The sequence below is a fragment of the Penicillium griseofulvum genome (assembly GCF_001561935.1).
Source record: "Penicillium griseofulvum strain PG3 chromosome Unknown contig_80, whole genome shotgun sequence".
Taxonomy (NCBI): domain Eukaryota; kingdom Fungi; phylum Ascomycota; class Eurotiomycetes; order Eurotiales; family Aspergillaceae; genus Penicillium; species Penicillium griseofulvum.
In genome coordinates, this window is record NW_024467471.1 from 4,418,159 (window position 1) to 4,441,771 (window position 23,613).

General features: G+C 47.1%; 8 protein-coding genes across 8 annotated transcripts; 5 read left to right on the top strand and 3 right to left on the bottom strand.

Moving 5' to 3' along the window:
- Positions 1-240: 240 nt before the first annotated feature.
- PGRI_025850 (putative regulatory factor Sgt1) lies at positions 241-2,151 on the top strand (the record flags this gene model as incomplete). The annotated part of the gene is made up of 3 exons (XM_040790298.1): positions 241-499; positions 558-757; positions 829-2,151. 3 exons carry the CDS (start codon positions 241-243, stop codon positions 2,149-2,151), a joined length of 1,782 nt encoding a protein of 593 aa, XP_040647251.1.
- A 3,021-nt stretch (positions 2,152-5,172) lies between these two features.
- PGRI_025860 (folliculin domain-containing protein) lies at positions 5,173-6,504 on the top strand (the record flags this gene model as incomplete). Its single annotated transcript, XM_040790299.1, has 2 exons — positions 5,173-5,184; positions 5,236-6,504. The coding sequence occupies 2 exons, from the start codon at positions 5,173-5,175 to the stop codon at positions 6,502-6,504; spliced, it is 1,281 nt and encodes a 426-aa protein (XP_040647252.1).
- Positions 6,505-8,167: 1,663 nt separating this feature from the next.
- Positions 8,168-8,684, bottom strand: PGRI_025870 (3-beta hydroxysteroid dehydrogenase/isomerase; the record flags this gene model as incomplete). The annotated part of the gene is made up of 2 exons (XM_040790300.1): positions 8,168-8,382; positions 8,432-8,684. The coding sequence occupies 2 exons, from the start codon at positions 8,682-8,684 to the stop codon at positions 8,168-8,170; spliced, it is 468 nt and encodes a 155-aa protein (XP_040647253.1).
- Positions 8,685-12,206: 3,522 nt separating this feature from the next.
- PGRI_025880 (uncharacterized protein) lies at positions 12,207-14,094 on the top strand (the record flags this gene model as incomplete). The annotated part of the gene is made up of 7 exons (XM_040790301.1): positions 12,207-12,366; positions 12,466-12,509; positions 12,566-12,657; positions 12,704-12,879; positions 12,948-13,246; positions 13,301-13,738; positions 13,783-14,094. The coding sequence occupies 7 exons, from the start codon at positions 12,207-12,209 to the stop codon at positions 14,092-14,094; spliced, it is 1,521 nt and encodes a 506-aa protein (XP_040647254.1).
- Positions 14,095-14,465: 371 nt separating this feature from the next.
- PGRI_025890 (CSN8/PSMD8/EIF3K family protein) lies at positions 14,466-15,468 on the top strand (the record flags this gene model as incomplete). Its single annotated transcript, XM_040790302.1, has 2 exons — positions 14,466-14,632; positions 14,898-15,468. The coding sequence occupies 2 exons, from the start codon at positions 14,466-14,468 to the stop codon at positions 15,466-15,468; spliced, it is 738 nt and encodes a 245-aa protein (XP_040647255.1).
- A 2,424-nt stretch (positions 15,469-17,892) lies between these two features.
- PGRI_025900 (small subunit rRNA maturation protein TSR4) lies at positions 17,893-19,218 on the bottom strand (the record flags this gene model as incomplete). Its single annotated transcript, XM_040790303.1, has 2 exons — positions 17,893-19,026; positions 19,099-19,218. The coding sequence occupies 2 exons, from the start codon at positions 19,216-19,218 to the stop codon at positions 17,893-17,895; spliced, it is 1,254 nt and encodes a 417-aa protein (XP_040647256.1).
- Positions 19,219-19,472: 254 nt separating this feature from the next.
- Positions 19,473-21,099, top strand: PGRI_025910 (putative prenylcysteine lyase; the record flags this gene model as incomplete). The annotated part of the gene is made up of 2 exons (XM_040790304.1): positions 19,473-19,602; positions 19,652-21,099. 2 exons carry the CDS (start codon positions 19,473-19,475, stop codon positions 21,097-21,099), a joined length of 1,578 nt encoding a protein of 525 aa, XP_040647257.1.
- A 206-nt stretch (positions 21,100-21,305) lies between these two features.
- Positions 21,306-23,344, bottom strand: gua1 (GMP synthase (glutamine-hydrolyzing); the record flags this gene model as incomplete). The annotated part of the gene is made up of 6 exons (XM_040790305.1): positions 21,306-21,670; positions 21,735-21,938; positions 22,093-22,356; positions 22,409-22,624; positions 22,686-23,173; positions 23,274-23,344. The coding sequence occupies 6 exons, from the start codon at positions 23,342-23,344 to the stop codon at positions 21,306-21,308; spliced, it is 1,608 nt and encodes a 535-aa protein (XP_040647258.1).
- Positions 23,345-23,613: the final 269 nt, after the last annotated feature.

The following is a 23,613-nucleotide window of genomic DNA, read 5'->3' on the forward strand; positions in this document are numbered from 1 at the left end:
ATCACCGTCAATCAGGGCAGGAACGAAGTTGTGTACTGAAAGTTCACGCTTGACGATCACAGACGTGTTTTGGGCGAGTTATCCCCGGCTGTGTTAGGCTTAGCGTTGACACCTCTGTTGATTTCTAACCTAATTGGGTTTAGCGTGTGGATCACGGGATGTGATTTCGCCGCTTTTACTTTTTTTCTATCAGAAGAATGCATGAGGTCATTCACTGTCTTTAACAACACAAAATCAGCCATGACTACTGAAGAGGATCGCGCATGGTTTCAATCGACCTTCCGTCCGATCCCAAAACCAGAACTTCCCGACGACGCTGTCGCATACTCAATTTATCATATCCCGTCCTCCCCCACCCCCGCCGTTATCGATGAAGCTGCCGAGACCCGAGCACGATTGCTCGAGGTGCAACGCACAGCAGCAGATTTAACCAAAGATTTGCTCAAAGATTACATCTGGCAGCGGGAGGCCTTTAAATTGGAGATTACAAAAGAAGACGGTACAGAACTCTTTTTTTCTATCCTGAGATAAAGTTCAAGCTAATTTTCGGGGTTCAGGAATCACCTCACTACAGGGCCGCACCACCTTCGGTGACTCTATTGAAGACGAATGGGTCATTGTGTATTTCCTCCGCGAACTGACCAAGCGACACAAAGACATCTGGGTCAAAGTGGTGGACGGCGATGGCGAGTTTCTTCTCATTGAAGCTTCAGGCACACTCCCGGCATGGATAGAACCAGATGTCGCAGATAATAGGGTGAGTTATGGCAACTTGATTCATTTCGGCTTATTAGAGACATCATACTGACCAGGCAATCTATGAATCAGGTGTGGATTCACCAAGGAGAGCTCCGCATCATTAAACCCAAGCAGGACACGAAGAGACAGGTCACTGAGCAAATTTCACTCCCAGAAGCACGAAAGATTATGCAGAAGGAACCCGATCGCATTCTTCGCTCGACAATAATTCAAGAAGAGGCCTTTTACCGTCTACGCAAGTACCCTCAGCAAATCAGCGAGAATCTTCACTCCGCTATCATCACAATTCCTCGAAAGGTTGCCTTCCTCCTACACCAAAAGCCAGCTTATATCTCACCTGCCGTGGAAGCATTTTATGTTCGTGATCCGATCGCTCTGCGACCACTACGATCGAAGGATGCGTCCGACCTTGTTTTCAAGCCGGACGACTTGGTCGACGTTAGTGTTCGGTTTACCCGTGTCGGATATGCGCAACTCAAAAGCCAGGAATTTCCTGAGCCAAAATCCTGGGCGGGTAAGCTGCCCTCAACTGATGATCAAAAAGCATATGAGCGGGCGGAAGCGGGAATGAAACTTGCGTGCGGATTCGAGATGCTGCTGTACGACCCCCAAAACCAAGATAAGCCTGCAGTTAGGGAAATGAAGTTCCTGCTCGAGGATGTGGAGACAGGGGATGAAACTCTTCCCACTGATCAAGAAATCCAAACCTGGGACAAGCGAGAAGACGATGAAAAATGGCTGGATATTAGCTATGAAGATTTGGAGACAGAGCTCAAAGGAAGAGGCGAAGGAAAGGGAGCAGATGCTGGCCAATTCGGTGATTCTGGTGCCCAGGAAAATCTTCAACGGATCGTCGCTCGCTTTGAAGAGTTCCTGAATGATAACAAAGCAGGCTTCGATGGTGCCGATTTCATCGACGACTTTGACACTGATTCTGATGTCGATGACGATGATGATGACGAGGAAGTCGATAGTGAAGGCGAAGATAAGGACGCGTCATTCAACGAGGAGGAATTCTCCAGAATGATGAAAGAGATGATGGGCATGCCCTCTGCACCCGATTCCATCCGCAAACGAGTGGAAGAGCTCGAATCGGACGGCGAAGATGATACGGAGCAGATCAAGGAGCTTTCCCGACGAATGGAGGCGGAATTAAAAGGGACGGGTGTGCTCGATCTCAATCGGGGCCCGCAGGAATTATTCTCTGACGAAGCAAGTGCATCCAAAGGAAAGGCTGCCCAGGTCTCCAGTGAAGATGAGGATGAGAACATCAACATCAACCTCGCTAAGAATTTGCTGGAGAGTCTTCAGGGCCAAGCTGGAGCCTCTGGTCCAGCGAGCAATATGCTGTCCATGATGAACATGCGCATGCCCAAATACGATCGCCCTTGAAAGTGGCAGTACGTGCTCCAGCTATGTGTGTAAGTAATCATTCGATATGCCTAATGAAACGAGAGTAGACTACCGAGGTCTGTCTCGGCAATTGATTCAATGCCGGCCCCATGAGATTGACTGAAAAAAATGTCTCATTGCTTGACGAGGCGATCCGCCCATCAAAGACAATGGTTTCACCTATTCTGGTTGCTGGTCAATATGGTTCCACCCGCCCGGGAAAGGGGATAACGGGGCTGATAGTGCCGTCGAACCATCGTCTCGAAACTGCCATGATGGCTATCAGTGGAAGAACAAGAAAAAGCACATCTGGTTTCATATTTCAGGTGGGTTCTATTTGTACCCGTGCCCGCTTTTCCCTTGGGCAGTTAGGAGATGGCCTTGCAGATCATCTACGCCTAGCAGCTACACGAGGCTTTGTTACTCACAATCTTGACATATCTTCTCTAGATTAAGTAGTCAGATGCCCTTTTCAAGATGTAGCTGGAAATAAATTAGGTGTCTGCTCGACCATTCACATATGCCATAGACAGTTTATGCTTCCACTTGTAGCTTCATACATCTTATACATGCCTCCATCTGTAAACGTGATAGTATTGATAGTGACAAACTTGTTTATTTTAATTAGAACATGTTCCACTTTCCTAGGATATGGTTCAACGGGACGGTCCCCAAGTTTGAATAGGCCTACTAGTGGGGCTAGAACCCATGAAGACGTGCAGGCCTGGAACTGCATAACATGCATAATACATAATCAACCCGATGACCCCGGGCCTCGGAAGCCAGACTGGAATAACCGGTATCAAGAGGCGTATACTAAAAAATATTATTATGAAACTACAGTCATGTTGCCACTGTACAGTGTAGGTCTAAGATCAGCATGGTACTTTAGGAATTCCACGTGGCGAGATCTTGATGTCTTGGATCGACCCAAAAGTGTTTAGCCTGCCGATTGTTCCTGACAAATATAAAAGTCACATAGCTCCACTTCTGCAGGAATTTGTATACGACGTTCCCAAATCTAATACGTAACCTCGGGATAAACTTGATATTATAAAGATAATATATATAATATACATTAATATACATTTTATATTCTAGTAAATTAGTAAATTATGGAAACTCTCGGGTATAAAATGTAAATGGAAATATTCCGGAAATCGGCAAAATCAAAAACCCGTTAGAGTGTCGTGTGTCTATTTGGTGGCGAAAAGCTCCGCTCGTGTCCGGGTGGATTCAATTCTTTTTTTTTCTTTTTTCTTTTTTACAAATATGTTAAAATCCCTCATTGTAAATTAAAATGGATCTTCAATGTCTTCGGTGTGATAGGGTTAGAATATGGAGTATATAATTATATAAAAAGTAGACATTAACTCTGCTATACATAACTAGTGTGCTTATGGAGTAGTTTATTTAGTGTGTGATACAAGGCTGCCTGATGGTACTTTGTACACTCCGTATACTCCGTACTCCGTCCGGAGGTCACCTGGCTCGGCAAGAATCTAGGATTCAGGATTTCGGCCCAGTGCCCGGGGTAACTACCATTTCGGAGTATCAGTGTCTGTTTCATCTTTAGAAAAATTAGCCTGTATATGTATATCCTGGTCCGCATGTAAGATCAGAGTACGGAGTGCATTAGCCGCAGTTTATCATTTTGACGGATGAACGGATCATAGGAATTTAATTCCGAAGATCATCCCAAGGGGATATTTCGGAGATCCTGTGTGGACCATGAATGAGAGGATATGGAGTATATTGTATATTATTCCATACAACATTAAACTGTGTAGCATGAATTAAAGCTAAAACGGCGAAAAGGGTAATATCTCAAGTCCCGGAGGCTTGTCGGGAAATCCCACAAAGTTTAGATCCCTGCTGGACACGCTAATTCCCCCGATTCCCACTTTTTCCACGGAACTGCTTTGTGTCCCGCCCAGGGAAAGATGAGCATCTTTTATAAGGGATTGAATAGATGATACACATCCAATATGACCTCAACCATTATCAACAAATCGGAGGCCAGGGAATTTTTCCCTTTCACCTCCTTACCGTCCCCCTAACACGGAGTTATCTCCAAATATTACCCCCCGAGGAAACCCACCGGGCTGATGGCTGGAATGGAGACGGCTGTCGACTGATCTGACACATGCTGATTTTTTTCGAGTGACATGAAAAGTAAGAAAAAAAAAAGCAAAATCCTTGGGAGATACCGAAATAGGGAGCGGTGAACCCCCTGATTTATTCAATTGATAGATAGATCATATCTTCATAGAATTCAAATGTATTAAGATCAGAGAATATAGATGCAATAATATATTCAGTAATTACCTCTACACTCATTGGTACCATAATTCCAAGCCGCTGTTTGCAGCCACTATATCCACTTACACGCAACGGTCCAAAGGCAGAGGAATAGCCCGGGAGACGCTAGGCAAAGAACGGAAACGTAAATATTAATGGTCGGGCCGATTCTAGAATGGCTTTCACATGCAGCAATCCAGGAGAAGAGCATAAAAGAATGTGATCGGAACACATCCGGAAGGGTGGTGTAACTATAATCCAAAGGGCAAAGGTACGATATACAAAGGATAGCAAAGTAAAAGAGTGAAGAGTTATAGGGTAAGGAAGTAATAGAAGGAATAGAAGTAAAAGAAAAGAGACAAGGAAGAAGTGGACAAGAAGTGGATATAGTAAGTGGAGAAGTTCTATTCTTCCATCGACCTTCCATTTGGGAAGTTAAGGCAAAGTCCCGGCCTTCGACCGAAAAAGTTCCCCCCCCCCCCCGGGTCTTAGCCCCTTCGATTATTATTCCTACTTTCCCTTAGTACCCTTAGTTTTAATAACCTCCTCTTCTCTCTATCTCCCTTTCTTCCCTTTGATCTTCTTTTTTTTTTTTTTAACCTTCCTACCGGGTACCTGGTCACTGTGTGGACCCGCATACCAGTCTTTCGTCATTATTACCCAGTCACAGCATGCCTTGCAACAATGGACTAGAGATGCTGGTTATTGCTTGATCAGGTCATGGATTTCATTGTGAGTTAAAAACAAGTTAAATTATACTGAGCTTGGGCTGACTTTTCTCAGCTTTCTTTGACGCACTTCTGCGAGGTGCATGGTCCCACTTCTATTATTTGCTCGCAGGTCCTACCTTTTTCATGCCCGCAATGTCACCCCGAATCCGACTCTCAAAGTATTCCGGCTTCACAGGAGACTCGCTTCGATCAGCGATCTCACAAATCTACCGAGTCCAAGTCGCCTAGAATTGAAGATCATCCGTACTTCCTCAAGGGACATCCGGCCTCCCCCGAAGACAAATCCAACCGAAGTGGTGCAAACGGCGATACCTGCGCCAGTTGCAGCTTGTCTCTGCCGGAAAATGTGAGCAAACAACTACCTCCCGGTGCGCCTGGAAGTCGCGACGCCAAGGGCAATTCCACCAGTCCGGTGCTCCGCTCCCGCGAGCTCGTTTACTCCTGTGGCAACAACCACGAATTGGATGATGAGACCGACTATCACAACCATGCCTCTCCTCCCGACTCGATTCATTCTGCCTCGGTAGACTCCGATGCCTCATGTCACACACACATTCACACCTACCTCTCTCAACGCGGGCCGCCTAACCCCGCTGACTATGCACTTCTCCGACGCTCCTCGATTCGCACCCTAAGCTGTGAGCTCTTGCCTCGGGGACTTTCCTCCGGTCCTATCTGCTTCGGCGACGGAGTGGCTGGTTACACAATTGCCTACATTTTCCGTCTTCCAGACCCCATGGCCCGCGGCAAGCGCCGCAGTTATGCACTGGTCGCACTGGCGGGGCGAGATGCCGGAAGAGCATTCCGCGCATGCCCCATAATTTGGCGTGCATTCGGTCGCATTGCAACCAGCATTGTCCACGCCGCTGAACGCTTCCAAGAAGATGAGAAGACTCGTGATGAGCAGAACAACCCTGGAAGACAGCCCGGCCGCCAATATCCTCCCGTTTCATCCTTCCTCACTGGCCGTGGTATGGACCCGGCAGGCCGGCGTGCAGCTGGCCAGATTCGCGCCCGTAATTTGGCCGAAATCGTCGGCAATGAATACATCTTTACCGAGTTACATGCTCATTTCGTCGCACTCCTGCAGCAGCTGGGCGCAATGTTTGGCGGAATCCCTCTCAACGAGGAACGCTTTGTCTGCAGCACTGTGGGTGACGAAGAAGGCCCTAGTGCTTCTCAACCAGTCCTCGTCTCCAAGGCAAGACAGCCCACCGAGGAACAGAAGTATGATGGCAACGACATCGATGTGTCGAACCTCGAAATCTCTGCTGGGCCTAAGGCGATCCCTATTGCGCCTCGCCAACCTGTCATGGCTTGAAATATTCTTCTCATCATTTGCATGAACCTCTTATTGAGATACCCGCCTGCTTTGTTCTTTTTTTTTCCCAGGCACTTTCAACCTTGACCTTGTTCTTTATTCCTCTTTTTGCGCCTTTTTGTGCTTTTATTCGGGTTAGCAAGGCGTTTCGACCGATTTCTGCATTGCTCATCTTGCATCATGATTCGGCCTTTTTCCCCTTTGCGTTATGGGTATGGGCATAGACTATGGCGTCTGACAAACACGGAACGGAGTTTCTTGTTTTAGCCTTGGTTTCGATATTTTTTCCTGAGGTGATATGCCTTTTCTCTCTTGGGCACCTCGTTCGATCTTCACGGAGTTCAACGATTCAAGCACGTCTAGCGGGTTTCCATTTCGGTGACTGACGCTTTATGAGATGTTACGATCGCACGAGGCATTCGAGAGATATGTATTCTATGTATTATTTGAACACGGATCAATCCAATGGCCATTGGCCAATTTTTCGGAGACCTGATTTTCATTGTAAACGGACCTGTGAATTACTGTATCTGGTTAGTTTGCCTCTTAAGTTTAGCTCCCTAATACGCCGTCACGTAGCCTCCCTTCAATGCCGCCGACATAAAACACCCGTCTTCGCTGCTCTTCCTCCCAGGCGATTATCACAGATAATCTCAAAATGTTCTTGTCACTGTTTAGTGCCCTCTTACTCTACTGTTTCCATAATGTCTTAAACTATGCCTCGGTACATTGGGTCTGTTTTTGAAAGTAAAGCAATTTGACTTCGCCTATATTGGGCTTTTCAAGGATTACTGTTGGGCGGCCTGAGAAGATAAAGCTAGCGCGGTAGAAATTCTCTACCCAAAAGGCTTCTTCGAAGAAGTTCTGACCGTCTCCAGAAAAAGAAAGTTGAGAGAGTAAGGAAGAGTATAGTCATATCTATAACTACCCAGAAGCTTGAGCCAATAGCGTGATCAAGTAGCATTTCAAGTGTATCCTCCTGAGTTAGAGGAATTCCTCCATATTTGACCTCAAGCTATCATGTAAATCTGTAAAATCCTTGTTCCAGCCTCTCCTTAGTAAATCTCTTGCCCTTGCTGAGGGTACTATTATGCTCTCGTTTCTTCCCGGATTAGGTATATCATCTGCAAATTGACGTTTCGGAAAGAGCCTGCGCAGGGACTGGACAATGTCGTTTCTATTAAAGCTGTCACCGAATGCAAAAATCCGCTCTGCTTTGACATCGCCAGGCAACAACGCAGCGATATGCAGCCGGGCGACGTCCTGTACGTCGACGAAGAAAACTTTATCAATACCCAGATTAGTTCTTGTTTTGACACACTCTAGCTAGTAACTCACAAGGTGGGAATTTGTCAATGAAGGCAGCCATCGCTGCACGATCATTGTTGGAAACAGTGACGGGCACACCTGAGGAGGAAGTGTGTCCCTGATGTATAGGATCGAGGGGCTTCCCGAGCACAAACGATGGAATCACTTCAATCTTTTAGCTCCGAGTCGTGAATGTAGGGCTGCAATCAATATACCTGAATTGACCGTGAAGGACGGTTGATGTTTTGCAACCCAGTTCCACATTGCTTGTTCACTTTTCACTTTGCTGGCTGTATACACTGCAAGTGCCTTACTTGGAAAATCAAGAGACAGAGCCCATGCTTCCTTCACCGCGTCATTGTTCCACATCGTGAGTCACGACGACGTCTTGTGCTCGTGATGGCTCCACAACGGCAACTGATGAAGATGTGAGGACAACCCGTTTGATTCCCGTCTCAAACAAGGCAGAATCCAGTACTTCGAGGACACCCTTTTCTGCCACTGAGATGACCTTCTGTGGGCCCGATGTAGACTGAGTCGGGGAAGCAACATGAACTACGCCCACTACACCTATGAAAACTCAGCCGAAAGTTCAAAATGATTGAGATGCTTTCGACACCTTTGATTGCCGCCTGATAGGCGCCGTCGGCAGCCATGTCTTCCACAACCACCAAACTAAAAGCACCCTTTTCGTAGCACTTGTCAAACCGATCCTGAAGCCAACGACCTTTCGCAAGGCTGCGTACAGCACCTCGGACTTTGTAGCCCAAGTCAAGCAGCATGTCTACAACATGGGCACCAATGTAACTATTAGCAGCAGTTACAAGGATCAGGGATCCAGGTGGAAAGATGGAGGGCGTGAAGGTAGACATTGTTAAGCTGTAAAGGGATTTTGCTGATGACAGAGCGGGTGAACAGAACGTGGGCTTTGAAAACAGCAAGCTGGATTTCAGTAAGGTTTAAATATCTGACAATAGCTTTTCTTGGAGGAAGTGGGCTTCAGCCCGTGTCTCAGATTGCATACCTCAGAAAGAATCGATACAGTATAGAGTTGGGGAGTAGCTCGGACGAATCCAGACCCACCGTATAGTTTCGGACGAAGCCTCAAGTCGCTATTCCTTTAGTTCCAGTTCAAAGATAAGCCAACTGAAGTAGGTATGGCTGAGAATTGCCTTTGACAAAAGATATATACTTAATCAAGAATGTCGCTGTTTCCTTTGCCCTTTTTCGAAAGTCCCCTCTTTCTGCCTTTTGGAGCTGGCATATCTTTGCCTTCTTTCGTTCATTTCTTGAAGGCTTGCTATTTGCCCTTCGACTCTCTCTCTATCTCTTCACCTGCTGAAGCAACACTACAACCATCATCTGTACCACCGCTTATCCAATGGTGTTATACCATATTTCACATCTAGACTCTCAACGAGGAGCGGTAGCAACGTCTTCCTCATTACGACATTTCATAACACGCAATTGCAATTTGAGCGAGGAAGACTCCTGCGAAAAGCCCGTCAGCGATTTTTTGAAAAGTGGTGTCCCAGGCATTATCATTGGTGTGTAGGTGAACACTGCTGTCACTCCACTCGAGAAGTAGGTGAAATACTCATCCCGCCGATGTTTAATAGGATTTTACTAGTTAGTATCATGGTCTTCATCTTCTTGGCAATTCGCAACAAGAAGCGCGATGCACAAGAGGATCAGGAGATCCGCAAGTGGAATGAGGCCAACGTATGAGCTACATTATCTCTATCAAATTTTGTGATGGTGGAAGAATGGCACTCTACCGCAATATACCAGTTTATTTAGCACATATCTCCTTATGTTTCAAAGGTGCACTAGAATATTCAGAAATACACTGAAAATAGTGTATGCGAATGAATAGATATATATCATCCCACTTTTGTGCACTGCGCGTAATCTGCTTGCTAAAACCTCAGTGGTTCAGCGACAGGCTTATTGGCGACGGCATCCTCAATCTCTTGAACAATTTCAAAAGTAAGCTTGTCTAATACCTCGAGGGATCTAATGTTTTCCAGAATCTGAGCCGGACGCGATGCGCCGGTTATCACCGATGAAACATTAGGACTTTTGAGAATCCATGCAAGAGCAAGCTGTGCAAGAGTGACTTCCAGTTTGTCTGCGATCTTTCCCAACCTATCCACCAGAGCTAGCTGCTGCTTCCAACTTTCATTGCCAAAGGTCAACCGGAACTCTTTAATGAGATTGGACTGAGATTACGCCAGGCGACTCCCTGGTGGAGGATGTTCAACATTGTTATACTTCCCAGTTAATATCCCTTGGGCCAAAGGGGAGAATTTCGTCAATCCCAGACCGTGAGCTTCGTACAGCCAGCGATACTCATGCTCGACTCTTTGTCGATTGAGGAGATTGTATTCTGGCTGTTCGACCACAGGTCCAATAAGACCAAGTCTGTCTGCAATACGACCAGGCATCCGAGATTTCACTTGCTGTCCACTCAGAAGTTCCCCAGTAGAAAGCCTTTTCTGTGCTGATCAAATGATTGAAACTCCGCACAATCTCCTCCATCGGGGTGTTACGGTCCAGCCTGTGTGCATAAACAACATCCACATATGGGAGCTGAAGTCTTTTGAGCGAAGATTCCATCCCTTCGATAATGTGTTTTCGTGAAAGTCCCTTGTTGTTGAGCGGGTTGGTCGGATTAGCAGAATTAGAATTGCCGTGGTATAGCTACATGCAATCTGTTAGACGATCCTTTTATATCTCCTGTTTCAATGTTAAAAACCAAGGTGGAAGAATATACGCACCTTGGTAGATATCACAAGATCATTTTGCTTCCATCCGTATCTTTTGATAGCCTCCCCCAGAATGATTTCAGATTTCCCACCTGAGTATCCCTCGCCGGTATCGAAAAAATTGATGCCGGCATCATAAGCGACTTTCATGCATTGGATCGCAGTTTCTAGAATTTTGTAGCAATCATTAGCTCTGGATTAATGTCTCTATAGACAAGAGGGATGAGCCTGCCATAATCCACGTACCATTCTCAACATGTCCGCCGTAGGTCAACCACCCACTAAGAGAAAGAGCTGAGACTTTCAAGCCAGTTCGACCAAGAAATCTATACTGCATTTGGGGCAAAGGACGCGACATTATGAATTGAGAGTTCCCATTTGCTTGTAGGATAGTGCAAAATTGCGTCTAATAACGAAATTCTGGAATACCCGAAGGAATTCATAGCCTTTTTCTATGCGACTCTAGGTCCTGCCTGAAAGAAACGAGTCTATAGATACTACTTGGCGTGACGTGTTCAGTTTTGCACAGGCATCATATAAACGAGATTTCTTTGTTAGTCTATATACTTCATCCTGCGCCAAGGATGTGATCAGCATTCATGCAATCCAGCCTCTCGGATACATTGGAGTGAGATGGAAAGAGGATGTATGTAAACGAAATACATGACAGGGCAGTATAAACATTAATCTCAGGCTTTTCAAGTCCACCAAAATCAGCCTTGAACTAGACTTGGTACTTTCTTGCATACAGCTTTCCTACACTGTGCTCTTTAAAGGTACGGATTCTGAGTTTCCAGATCACCGCTGAAAGGATTGGTTTAGCAGTAAGGGTCTACAGTCTCAAAGTTCCCACTTGAGGAAGCTAATCAGCTTTCCAGAACCCAAGCTGGAAATATGAACCTTAACATAGCCCCCGGTGAGCGTATTGCAGTATTTGATGGGGAGAAACAGAAGAACAAAGGGCTCAACTCTGCGTATACAAACTTTGAGTATGTTCTTTTACGTCTAACGAACTGATATATAGACCTCAGATTGCACTAATGTAAAAGCAGCTTTGTATTGGAGTTTGTCGGTCTTTGAACTCACCCTTGGACCCAAAAAGGGAGCCCAGACTCCCCTTTCTAGCTGAATGATAAACTCCTTCAATTTCCACACAGCAGACTAATTGTGGTCAATTTTCAGATTTCTTGGTAAAATGGTGTTCCAAAGCTTTCAGATAGTTATCAAACGTGCTCGGAGATTCGTAGCTTCGTTTTAGGGTCTAGTCGTCACAGTAATTGCGCCATCTCTGCCGGACTTCTTCATCCATAATGGCTGTAGCTGCAAGAATCTTTTCTTCGTTGGTTAGGGAATTTTCGTGATGCTCCTTTGAAAAGATCCTGAAGATCTCTTAACCAACTTTCGCAGTTTTGGATTGTAAACGACTTGACCTGTGAATCACCGTATCGGGAGCACCCCTGCAACACAGCCACTAAGCGCTTAGTTCAGTGGCTGTTGTGAATGGGCCAAAATGTCAGGCTGAAAACGCCTCGCAAGATATAAATGAGCGCACCTAATAATTTTTTTAACAAAGCTTCATGCCTCAGCTCTCACTGTTATATATCATTGATTTCGAAATACTTTATAATGAGTGCGCAGGATCACATGAACCTAGACGTCAACGACCTGGACTTTGAGTTCTCCTTCGACCAAGGTAAATACCCTATCGATAGTCTCAAGTCACTTCAGGATGTGTTCGCAGCAGCACAGCACGAGAAACATTTCTCGAACCCCAAGAATTTCTCTAGTAAGACCGAGATTAGATGTTTTGATGTGAATGGAATGAATTCAAGTATACACACCTTTGATCTGATTGGGTGTACATCTATAAACTGACGGCTTCAAGCATGGTATCATCTGGATGGCGACTCTCTCAGAAATCTATTACAGGTAAGATGGGAGTCTTGACTTCTCCCTATTTCAAGATATTGAATCATATGTCAAAGAGTATTGCGGCTTCGCACCATTCTACGTCTTCCACTACCCTATACCCGGCGTCAAATGAGCCAAATTTGAGGCCACGAAGACTACTCGCATTGTACGATCGGGACTTCCCCTACGTTTCTGCTGGCTAACATGGGTAGTTTTGTCCCTCTTACACCAACTGCGGACACGTCCTTTGGGAACTGCGCTGCAATAACTGGAGAGAACGCTAGGGAATTATTTCGAACCATCCAAGTCAATCCCCTGTTCATCATGAACTTGCTAGGGCGCCCTGACTACTGGGCACCGCAGACACAATGGCATACAGAAGATGATGGTAGTTTTCTAGCTTGTGGTTTGTTTATTCCTCATACTAAGGTTACGAAACTAGCTGATATCTCCTAGACTTCTTCTGTCAGTATGCGCGTTGGAACTTACAGGTGCAAGGCGCACCAGTGTCAGTTTATATGCGCTACAATGCTGCTCTTAACCTTACTACTTATATTTTATCGCACAAGAAGGGGGATTCTAGCATAAGAGTCTTGAGCGAGATCCTGGGCAGCGCTACGAAAATTGCCAGTTCGAATAAAAAGGCGGACATCTTCTTTCATGATCCATTCGACATTGCGATAACGCTCTCCACATTATCATTCGAGGCATCAAAATATCATGTTAAACGGTTTCAGCATTTTTTGTGGTCTCAGGTTAATAAATTCTAGTTTACGACAGATAATTCTCCCATTCTGACAGCTACACAGATCAACAAGATCGACGATTATCTCTCGGACCTGGAGAACGCTAAACGAGACCAAGTGAGCGAACTGACCAGGAGCTTACAAGTTATCTCACACAATGCGGATGCCCACCTAAACAATGCAGAAGTTACCATCAGAACAACAACCACGATTCGCACTATCCACAGTCATCTGCATGGAGCTATACTATGGAAATCACAGATCTATGAGAGCTCTGTCCGCACAATTGACTACGTTATCGAGTCTTTGCAAAAGCAGAAAATCTGGTTCCAAAACTACAAATCCCGCCAGGAGGGCACCTTGATGATGGTGTCCATTCTCGTGTCGCAGCAAGATGCAGCCAGTAATATACAGCTTGCCACTAGTATGAAGCGGGATAGCACTAGCATGAATGCGATTGCTGCACTGACAATGGTGTTTCTCCCGGGAACATTCATAGCAGTTAGTATCAAATACCCCCTTAGAATCCTTGCGAAGTTGCATAGCTTACAGAACCTTCGCTGACAAAAGCCGGCCAGGCTGTTTTGGATGCTGGTATATTCACGTCGACGGAGAACAGTACACACATATCTGTCACAGGTTTGTGGTGGCTATGGCTTGTGCTTACCCTCCCTCTTACGCTTCTTGTGATTGCTTCCTGGTGGCTGTACAGGAAACGAAAGCAATCGGTGGAACTGGCGCCGAACTTCACGGCCGAAGATGATGATGGCATTGAACTTCCCCCTTTGAACAATATGAATAACCTCCGAACATGGATCCGGCGAGTTCGAGCCTTGGGCAGGGCTTTAAGAGAATGAACCTAACTGTAATTATACATGTCGGGTGTGTGCCTAGTTTCCCAGTTTGAGCCGGAGGTGCTATAGGGGAGGTTAGATATAAGGACTAGGATGAAAATTATATTTCATTTAAGATAATAATGTCACAGTTGGGCTTAAGGCGTAGGCAACGAGGATATGTGAGAATAGAAGGTGTATAGAACACCAGAAGGGAGGGAAGACGAAGCATCTTATAGGCTGTAATATAGTCCGGAAGAATTCCGGATAAAAGTACCATTTTAAGTTAATCCGGTCGCGGCCACAATCAAATCAAACCTTGGAAAATCCCACCAAAAAGAACAGCAGAGACAAAAGACCCGCATCACCTCCCACCTCCCTCCAGCAATATCAAAATGGTCGCCTTCGACAAGTGTGAGACCCGGCCCGCGCATATTGAGGCCATCCTCAATGGCCTCGACCGATACAACCCCGAGACCACCACCGTCTTCCAGGACTATGTCACCCAGCAGTGCGAGGACCGGACATTCGACTGCTACGCCAACTTGGCTCTGCTGAAGCTGTGAGTCCGACACCTTTCTTATATGAAATTATATTGCGAAAATCATATTTGAGAAGCTCTACTATGATGAGTATCTTTTAAGCGTTTCCTATTACCTGACACCCCCCATAATATACTTGGGGATGTTGAGAAATTCTGTGAAGATACTGAATGGGAAGAACCCATGCATTGGTTGAAACCAACAGCATCGCATGCTTCTATCAAATTCTCATAATACTCATGAGATTCTCGAATTCAAGCTGACAACTCTCTTCAAAAAATCCAGCTTCCAGTTCAACCCCCACCTCATCCAACCCGACACCGTCACCAACATCCTGGCCAAGGCCCTGACCGTATTCCCCTCGCCCGCCTTCTCGCTCTGCCTCGCCCTGCTCCCAACAAGCACCCAACCTTTCCCTTCCACCACCGAGGCCCAAGCCGCCTCGCAGACCTCCGACTTTGTCGAGTCTGTCCAGAAGCTCACCCGTCTGTCCACCCTCCTCGAGTCCGCCCAGTACGCCCAGTTCTGGTCTACCCTGAACTCGGACGATCTGTACGCCGACCTGACCGCCGATGTCGCCGGCTTCGAGGAACTCGTCCGCATCCGCATCGCCATTGAGGTCGGAAACACCTTCCGCTCCATCACCGCCGAGAACCTCGAGTCCTGGCTCGATATCCGCAGCCGTGAGGCGCTCGACAAGTTCGTCGTCGATGTCTGCGGCTGGAAGGTTGATGGCACCCTCATCCGTGTGCCTACTAACAAGGAGAACGAGGCCCGCTCCGAGGTCAAGAGCGAGCACGTCGGCATCGAGCAGTTCGGCCGTGTCATCCGTCGTGGCTTTGAGTTGCCCGCATAAGCGCTTACGGAAGCTCTTTGTTCTTGATTTTTTTTTCCACGTCGATTCGAAATGTTCCACTTTCCTCTTTTCGTATCACCTTTTTTAAAATCTCCAAAAAGCTGTGCGAGGGAAATTTGAATTTCCCATCCATGACATGAGTTCATGAATCCAACCCCCGATCAAGTGACGAACCGACGATAGATTTCGCATGGAGGAGGGGCTCGGAGATGAGTCGGGACCTGGCGCATCTGGCGTTTTTTTTCTTTTTTTTTTTTCTATTTCTCTTGTCTGTATTGGATTCTTTTTACTTGTCTATGCAATATTCGCATGGATAATATGAGGAAGAAAGAGAGATGTCATGTCCATACCATAACATAACTTCAGTCGTGCCTTGTAGGGCCGGCTTTGCTACCAATATAAAAAATCATACAGAGCCAGTTCCAGGTGCAGAAGCAATGGGCTCCGGGAGATATAGCAGGATAGTGTCATCACGGATGATACAATGTCAAATGACACATTCAAAACGTCCAGCTTCCACCCTACTACGACATGGCGATTAAAGCCTCCGTTTCCCACCCTCCTGGGCGAAAATCATAGTATCGTTTGACATGGTATCTGCCATACTTTGTCAGAACCCCTTTGATCACTCGGGGGGAATTCGTACAGCCAGTCCACCAGTCCAACACCGACATTTTTGCAGCCGGTCACAAACCTTCGACCTTCATCGACTACCCCAGTTTAGATGCAAGGACAAGAACATCCAGCACAAGGCCCTCGAAGACAGTATAGCTATCATTAATAAATTGGCAGATATAGTCAATTGCCTCTTGCGGCTCCAATCCTCGATGATAGACGAGCAAAGGAACTAGATTATTCACATTTTTATAGCGCTAGACCTAGTCAGCTGTTAAGCTTCCATGTATTGTTGAAGGAATTTACCAATTCGTTGCGAGCAGAGACAATATCGTTGCTCCTCAATAGACTTGTTAGCATAAGGTCTATACTACTTTCATCATGCACTCACAATGATACCATGATATTGATGTGTCTCATCATTTCTCTTGGTATAGCATGGTCAATAAACTAACCTGGGAGACTGATATCCTGTAGAATACTAACACAACTCTTAGTAAGTTGCAGATAAATAGTAATAGCGAACTCACAGAGCTAGCCCTAACACGGGATAGACACTTGAATCTTCCATCCGGCTTTTTAGATAGACGTCTAGGTCCATGATGATACCATCCTGACACGCATCTTCACATCTAACTGCTCCTGTGACATATCTCCAAAGTTCGTCTCAGAGGAAGTGTTGAAGAGGCTCTATACAGTTAGTTAGCTGATCATTCCAACACTTTGAGAATATAGACATACCAAGCTCAGTGCCTTCTTGAAGCGAGAATCCTATATCGTAAACGATTCGGCCAGGGTAGATGGAAGATCTCTCCAGTCAGGGGGTTTTTCTATAACAGTCTTGCCCAAAAGACCTTCCTGAATGATCCTTGACATTTCAATTCGTATTAGCTCTCGTTGTCTCGCCTCATCACTAAATCGGTCTAAATTGAGAGCTATCTCATGTTGGAAGCCACAAGATGAGGGATGTATGAACATACCATCATCCCAAGCAAAAAGCTGTTTGAACTTTGTTAACTACATGCATATTTCAAAAAAAGAAAAGAGTGGTCCATGTACCCAGCTAGTAAATCTTGCTCCAATCTGTAAGTTCAGCAAATTTGCCTCTGGACAGGAGACTCGTGTGAAGTAACCGCAGTCAGCAGCTAAGCTTTGCTTATAAGCAGTAGGTTCTAGTAACCAGCTTCGCTCTGGTTCTTAGCATTGCTAAGAACATATAAATTTGACTATACATACCGTTGACGCCATAATTCTAAATGTTCCCCATCTACATCTAGAGCCACCCTAGGATGCCAGGAAGGGGATAAAGAATATAGAGATGGGACTCGGACTACCTAGTCCTTGAACTTTTCTAAGACTTGTTCGATAGTAGACATCTCGGAGTGTAGAGCAAGTAGAATGTTTATGGACTTTAAGAGAAGAGACGGTACTTGGATTATGTATACAGAGATCCTCCGCCTTAACATATATGTCAGATTACGACCTAAAAAGTGCCTTGCCGATCTTGTTAGTTTTTGCCCGATGTGCAACACGAAGATATATATTTCTAGCCAATGCAATTGGGTAGTCGTGGAGTTGTAACACATATAAGGTTAGTTGGGACCTTGTGTCACTGCTATAGTACGAATAGCACTAGTTTCTACGCAATTTTGAGCAAGACAAAAGTTGGGAGGTGACCCGACGACATATCTAAAATCCTAATGTAGAACAAATTCTGTGTATAGCTAGAAAACACTTGATTTTCCTGGTAATATTGATATGTACAACCTAGGGTAGGCCAAATACTCTCGTCTAAATGCAAAGCACTCTCTACCTCATCTCCTCCCACTGCACACCAGCCCATTCCTCTCGCCACCCAGTGACGTCCATCTCCTGCGGTGTACAGTTCTTACTACAGACTCCCATGATGATAGTACCCCACTCCATGCCCGCATCTTCCTTCCCAAGACCAACACCAGCACGTCCCTCCTCAAGCATACTGATAGCATGCGGCACAAGCTGGAACTCGAACACACGCTGGCTTCCACAGTACTCACAAGCAGGCATGCTCCCCGCACCAACTGTGGTGACCTTGGCGTTGGGAGCATTATGAGCATGTAGCCGGGAACCGACCTCATCGCTAGTAGAGTACAGAAGCGGCGCACCACGGAACTCATATCGCAGCACCTGCTCCGGGTTGTGCTCGAGGCGCATCGAGAACTTCATGAAGTCCTTGTCAAGCTCGGACTCGAAGGTGTCCTTGAGCTCGGGGCCAGCAGCGCCCTCTTCCTCCATTGGTTCGATCTGCACATTATCTGGCACTGTGGGCGAAGACGGCCGTGAGAGAGTCTCGTATTCTGCGTCTAGGTAGAAATGCTTGTATGGCGTAGGGAATGCGGACTGTGCGGGCCACGGCGCCGTTGTGCTTGATTCCGGTGTTTTCTTTGTCGCGGCTGAAGGAGGTGGCGAGGAGACGCGCACTTTATCGGCGAAAGATGAGGCCAGGGCGCTTTCAGACACGACGGGCTTTTCTGCTGTAGGTGCCGTTGCCTGGACCGGTGTTGCGAAAGGGTTGCTTCCTGCGGGCGTTGGGCCCGAAGCTGATGAGAAGGGGTTCGGGTTTGAGGAGACATTGCTTGTCAGATTTGTTGCGCCGAACAGGCTCGCGCCTAGGTCCTGCTTAGGTTTTTCTGGTGCGACGGGCTGGGCTTCCTCTGGTTTCGCTTCAACCTCTCTGTTTTGTCCACCGACGGCGACCTTGCGCGCTGCGCGGAATGCTCTTATACTGCCCGGCTTGCGGTTGCAGGGTTTTCTGGGGCAGCCGAATAGGTATAGGCGTCGTTCGTCGGTTGGGAAGTGATCGGGCAGATCGCCGTGCAATTCGAGGAGGAGCAGCATTGGGCTGTTGCAGACTTTGCAATTGGCGAAATCACCAGGTGCTGGGGAGGCTTCATCGAGCCATTTCTGAACAAAAAAAATGCGATTGTTAGTTGGAGTTGGTTATAGAGAGTGACCCCTCGTAGTGGTAGAACATACCGGCCAGCCTCCAAGATGGCTAATTACATCCTCAATGACATCCTCAGCAGCATAACCAAGAAGGACACCGGTATCGGTGAAGTCTTCGTCGACACTGGAGTCACTGTCGTAGGGATCCATCGTGAATTAATTCGGAGTTAGGTGAATCAAATCTGTGAAGCGCCCCTCTAAAAGATAAGCGATATGGAAATACACTAACCCTAAAATGGACTAGCGTGACATTGATACGTTCTACCAAGTTATCCGACCTCGACACTTCAACCTCCATTCATCTATGAACGTCTGATATTTGATCTGTATTTAATCTTGGGCTAATAAGCGTTGGCTATTCAACTGCCAATCAGCTTTGCCATCTTCTAGTACTACCATAAATCATGCGGGCGTTTATGCGACCTCTCTGTCTCTTCCTATACTACATCCTACTTGTTTCATTTGGCAATGCAGCAGAACAAGAGCCACTTGGAGGATCCGTTAGTGCAGCCCCAAAGCGGGTGGCAATAATCGGTATGCCTCTCGGCGTACATAACACACACGGAGCTGATATCCTTTATAGGCGCCGGAGCCGCAGGCTCGTTTACTGCGTATCAACTGCGCAAGCTCGCAGATGAAGCCAACATCCCTGTCGACATCACAGTCTATGAGCGTGAATCATATGTCGGCGGCCGCTCAACAACTGTCAATATATTCGACAACCCAGAGTACCCTATTGAACTCGGCGCTTCCATCTTCGTCCAGGTCAATTATAACCTGGTCAACGCTTCCCGTGACCTCGGCCTGACGGTTAATAGTGCTGATCATGCACGGCCTAGGGAAACCGATGAGAGTATCGGGATCTGGGATGGGAACCAGTTTGTTTTCACGATGAAGAATTCGTATAACTGGTGGAATATTGGCCGGCTCTTCTGGCGGTATGGACTGGCGCCGCTACGTACTCAGAATCTGGTGAAAAGTGTTGTTGGCAGGTTTCTCCGCCTCTACGAAGAGCCCTTATTCCCCTTTACCTCTCTCACTAAGGCGGCTATTGCGGCCGACTTGATCAATGCCACTGCATCTTCTGGTAACGTGTTTCTCCAGGCAAACAGCATCGACTCGCTGTTTGCGAGAGAAATCATCCAAGCGAGTACTCGAGTGAATTACGGGCAGAATCTGCCGCTGATTCATGGCCTGGAATCCGTCGTCTGTATGGCCACGGATGGAGCGGTTTCTATCAAGGGCGGAAATTGGCGCATTTTTGATGGCGCCCTGAGAGCCTCGGGAGCGAATATCAAAGTGAATACCACGGCAACCAAGATCTTACGCAATGATGATGGGACTGTTCGGGTGTCCTCAAAGCTACACACAGCTACCAACTCGGAGGATGAAATATTCGACGAAGTTGTCATTGCCGGTCCTTTGCAGTACTCGGATATCTCCATCTCCCCTCCCTTGGAGTACACTCCAGATGAGATTCCGTATTCCAACCTGCATGTCACACTGTTTGCATCCCCACACCGCATCTCACCGAAGTATTTTGGCCTAAATGCTCGAGCGCCTGAGACTATCCTGACTACTCTGCCCGAGGGCCTTGATCTGGGTTCGAACCCAGCTGGTGTTGGGCCTAGTGGCTTTTGGAGCATTAGTACACTTCGAACAGTAGATGTTGTGGGATCCGAAGGAGAAACACAGCAGCATTATGTTTACAAAATCTTCTCGCCAGAGCGGCCCACGGCTGAATTCATTGCTCAGATTCTAGGGCTGGAGGGTGAGACACCGAGGAGTAACACCACCATTGGAGACCTCTTAATAGGTGATATCAGTTGGTTCCATGAGAAGTTGTGGAACCCATATCCTCTTGAGTACCCACGAGTGACATTCGAGGAGACTCTTCTGGCTCCGAGTGTGTGGTACACGGGTGGCATCGAGAGTTTCATCTCGACAATGGAGACTAGTGCGCTGATGGGCCGGAACGTGGCAACTCTCATGTTCCGGTCGTGGCAGCAACGAGATGATAGGGAGTTATAATCTTGCTTTTAGCCTTGCATGTGTTACCTACGCCCGCATCTTATATGAACTCAATATTAAATTATGAAATAATGAACTTGATTCCTTTCTATGCACATGGATTCGTAACATGCATCCAATCATTCTAGCCAAATGTGTATCGACAGTGTAAACTTTTCTATTATAACCCTCACAATACGAGAAAACCCAAACCAAATACCAGAAATCTACTCCATCTCAATGGTGCCGGGGGGCTTGCTAGTGAAGTCGTATGCAACACGGCACACACCCTCGACCTCGTTGACGATGCGGGTAGCAACCTTGGTCAGGAAATCGTAGGCGAAGGGGTAGGGGGTGGCGGTCATGAAGTCCTTAGTGGAAATGGCGCGGAGGAGGATAATGTTAGCGTACACACGCTTATCACCCATAACACCAACGGCGCGCGAGGGGTCAAGTGCGGCGTAAGCTTGACCGATGTCGTCGTACAGACCGGCTTCACGGATCATACCGATGAAGATGTGGTCGGCCTTACGGGCCATATCGACCTTCTCCTTAGTGACCTCACCCAAGACACGAATGGCGAGACCGGGGCCTTGAAATAGCGTTAGCTTTTAGATCTAGAGATCGACCAATGACGTTTATGCGCGTTTACGTACCAGGGAAGGGGTGACGGCCAACAAGCTCCTCGGAGATCTTAAGCTGACGGCCCAGCTCGCGGACCTCATCCTTAAAGAGCTCACGTAGAGGCTCGATCAGCTTAAGACCGTGACCAGCCATAAGGCGTTCGGCGATACCACCGACGTTGTGGTGAGTCTTGATAGTCTGCGAAGGACCCTTGAATGAGATACTCTCAATAACGTCTAGAAACATATTAGCTTGATTCACCGCGTTATAATGGAATCTCCGAAGTATTAGGCCGCATTTTGTACCTCCACATGTAAAACAGTATATGAGGGTACATTAATGCCACATGATACTTCGGGAGTCCCACCGTATAAGCAAAGATAATCTTACCAGGGTAGAGAGTGCCCTGCAGGAACCACTCGACCTTGCCGGAGCTCTGAGCCTCGATCTTGCGGGCCTCGGCCTCGAACACATCGATGAACTTGCCGCCAATAAACTTGCGCTTCTTCTCGGGGTCGTGCTCGCCCTTCAGACCGGCCAAGAACTCCTCGCTAGCATCGACAACGGTAAGGTTGATACCAAGCTGCTTCTGTAGGACCTCCTTAACGGTTTCGCACTCGTTCAGACGCATACATCCATTGTCCACAAGGACGGCTGCCGTGTGTTAGTTGAGGCTGGTTTTGGTGGCTAAGGAAGGGTTGCATACCATGGAAGCGGTCGCCGATTGCCTCTGTTAGCAGCTTTGCAGCAACGGTAGAATCAACACCTCCACTGACGGCTCCAAGGACCTGGCCGGTGGGGCCAACGAGGTTGCGGATACGAATGATCTCACGGCCAATGAATTCGGACATGGTCCAGGTTTGCTGGGCACCGCAAATGCCGACAGCGAAGTTCTTAAGAAGCTGGCCGCCCTGAGGAGTGTCTGAGATCCCATGAGTACCTAAGCACAAAAAGAAACACAAGTCACGTAATTAAACACTTACGAGTAACTTCGGGGTGGAATTGGATGCCGTAGACGGGCTCGGACTTGTGGGCGATAGCGGCGTACTCGGAGTTCTTAGTCTCGCCGATAGTGTGGAATCCCTCGGGCAAGTTGCAAAGCTTATCGCCGTGGGACATCCATACTGTCATGGAGTCCTCAAGACCCTCGAAAAGCTTATCAACGTGACCTCCGAATCGGGTGGCCTTCAGGTCAGCGTGACCATATTCGCGGGCAGTACCGGCGACAACGTTGTCGGCGTGGAGACGGTGGGCAATCTCCTGGAGACCATAGCAAATTCCGAGAATAGGGACGCCCAATTCGAAGAAGGCGGGATCGATGTGGGGGGCACCCTCCTCGTACACAGAGTAAGGACCTCCGGATAGAATGATACCCTTAGGCTTCCAGGTCAGCTCGGCGAGCTTCTGGGTGCAAGGAAGCATCTCAGAGTAAACATTGATCTCTCGTAGACGGCGAGTAATAAGGTGGGTGCTATACGTACGAATCGGTTAGACTCGGTGAATTGTACAAAAAATTGGGATTGACGGTGGGATGGACGAGAATGGTCTATTCGCTATCAAGGGAAACATACTATTGGGAGCCATTGTCGAGCACCAGAATGGTGTCGAAGCTGTTGTGAGGGATCACTTCGACGTCGGACATTGTGAAAGTGAGTCACAGAATGCAGGAATATGAAGGTATCCGAAAATCTTAGCCCTGGAGAATTTCGCGATAAGAAAAAAAGTGCCCCGCTGGTCCGCCCACGTGACCAATGAGGGGCACCACAAACAGTCCGCCCATGGAACCAAACTTTTGTCAGGCTGTAGAGAGATATGGAGAATAATTGTTGTTATTTAACCACCATATGTATAAGAATAGTACCAGACCGTAAAATCTGGCAAAAAGCAGCCTACTAGCAAACCAGCAACATT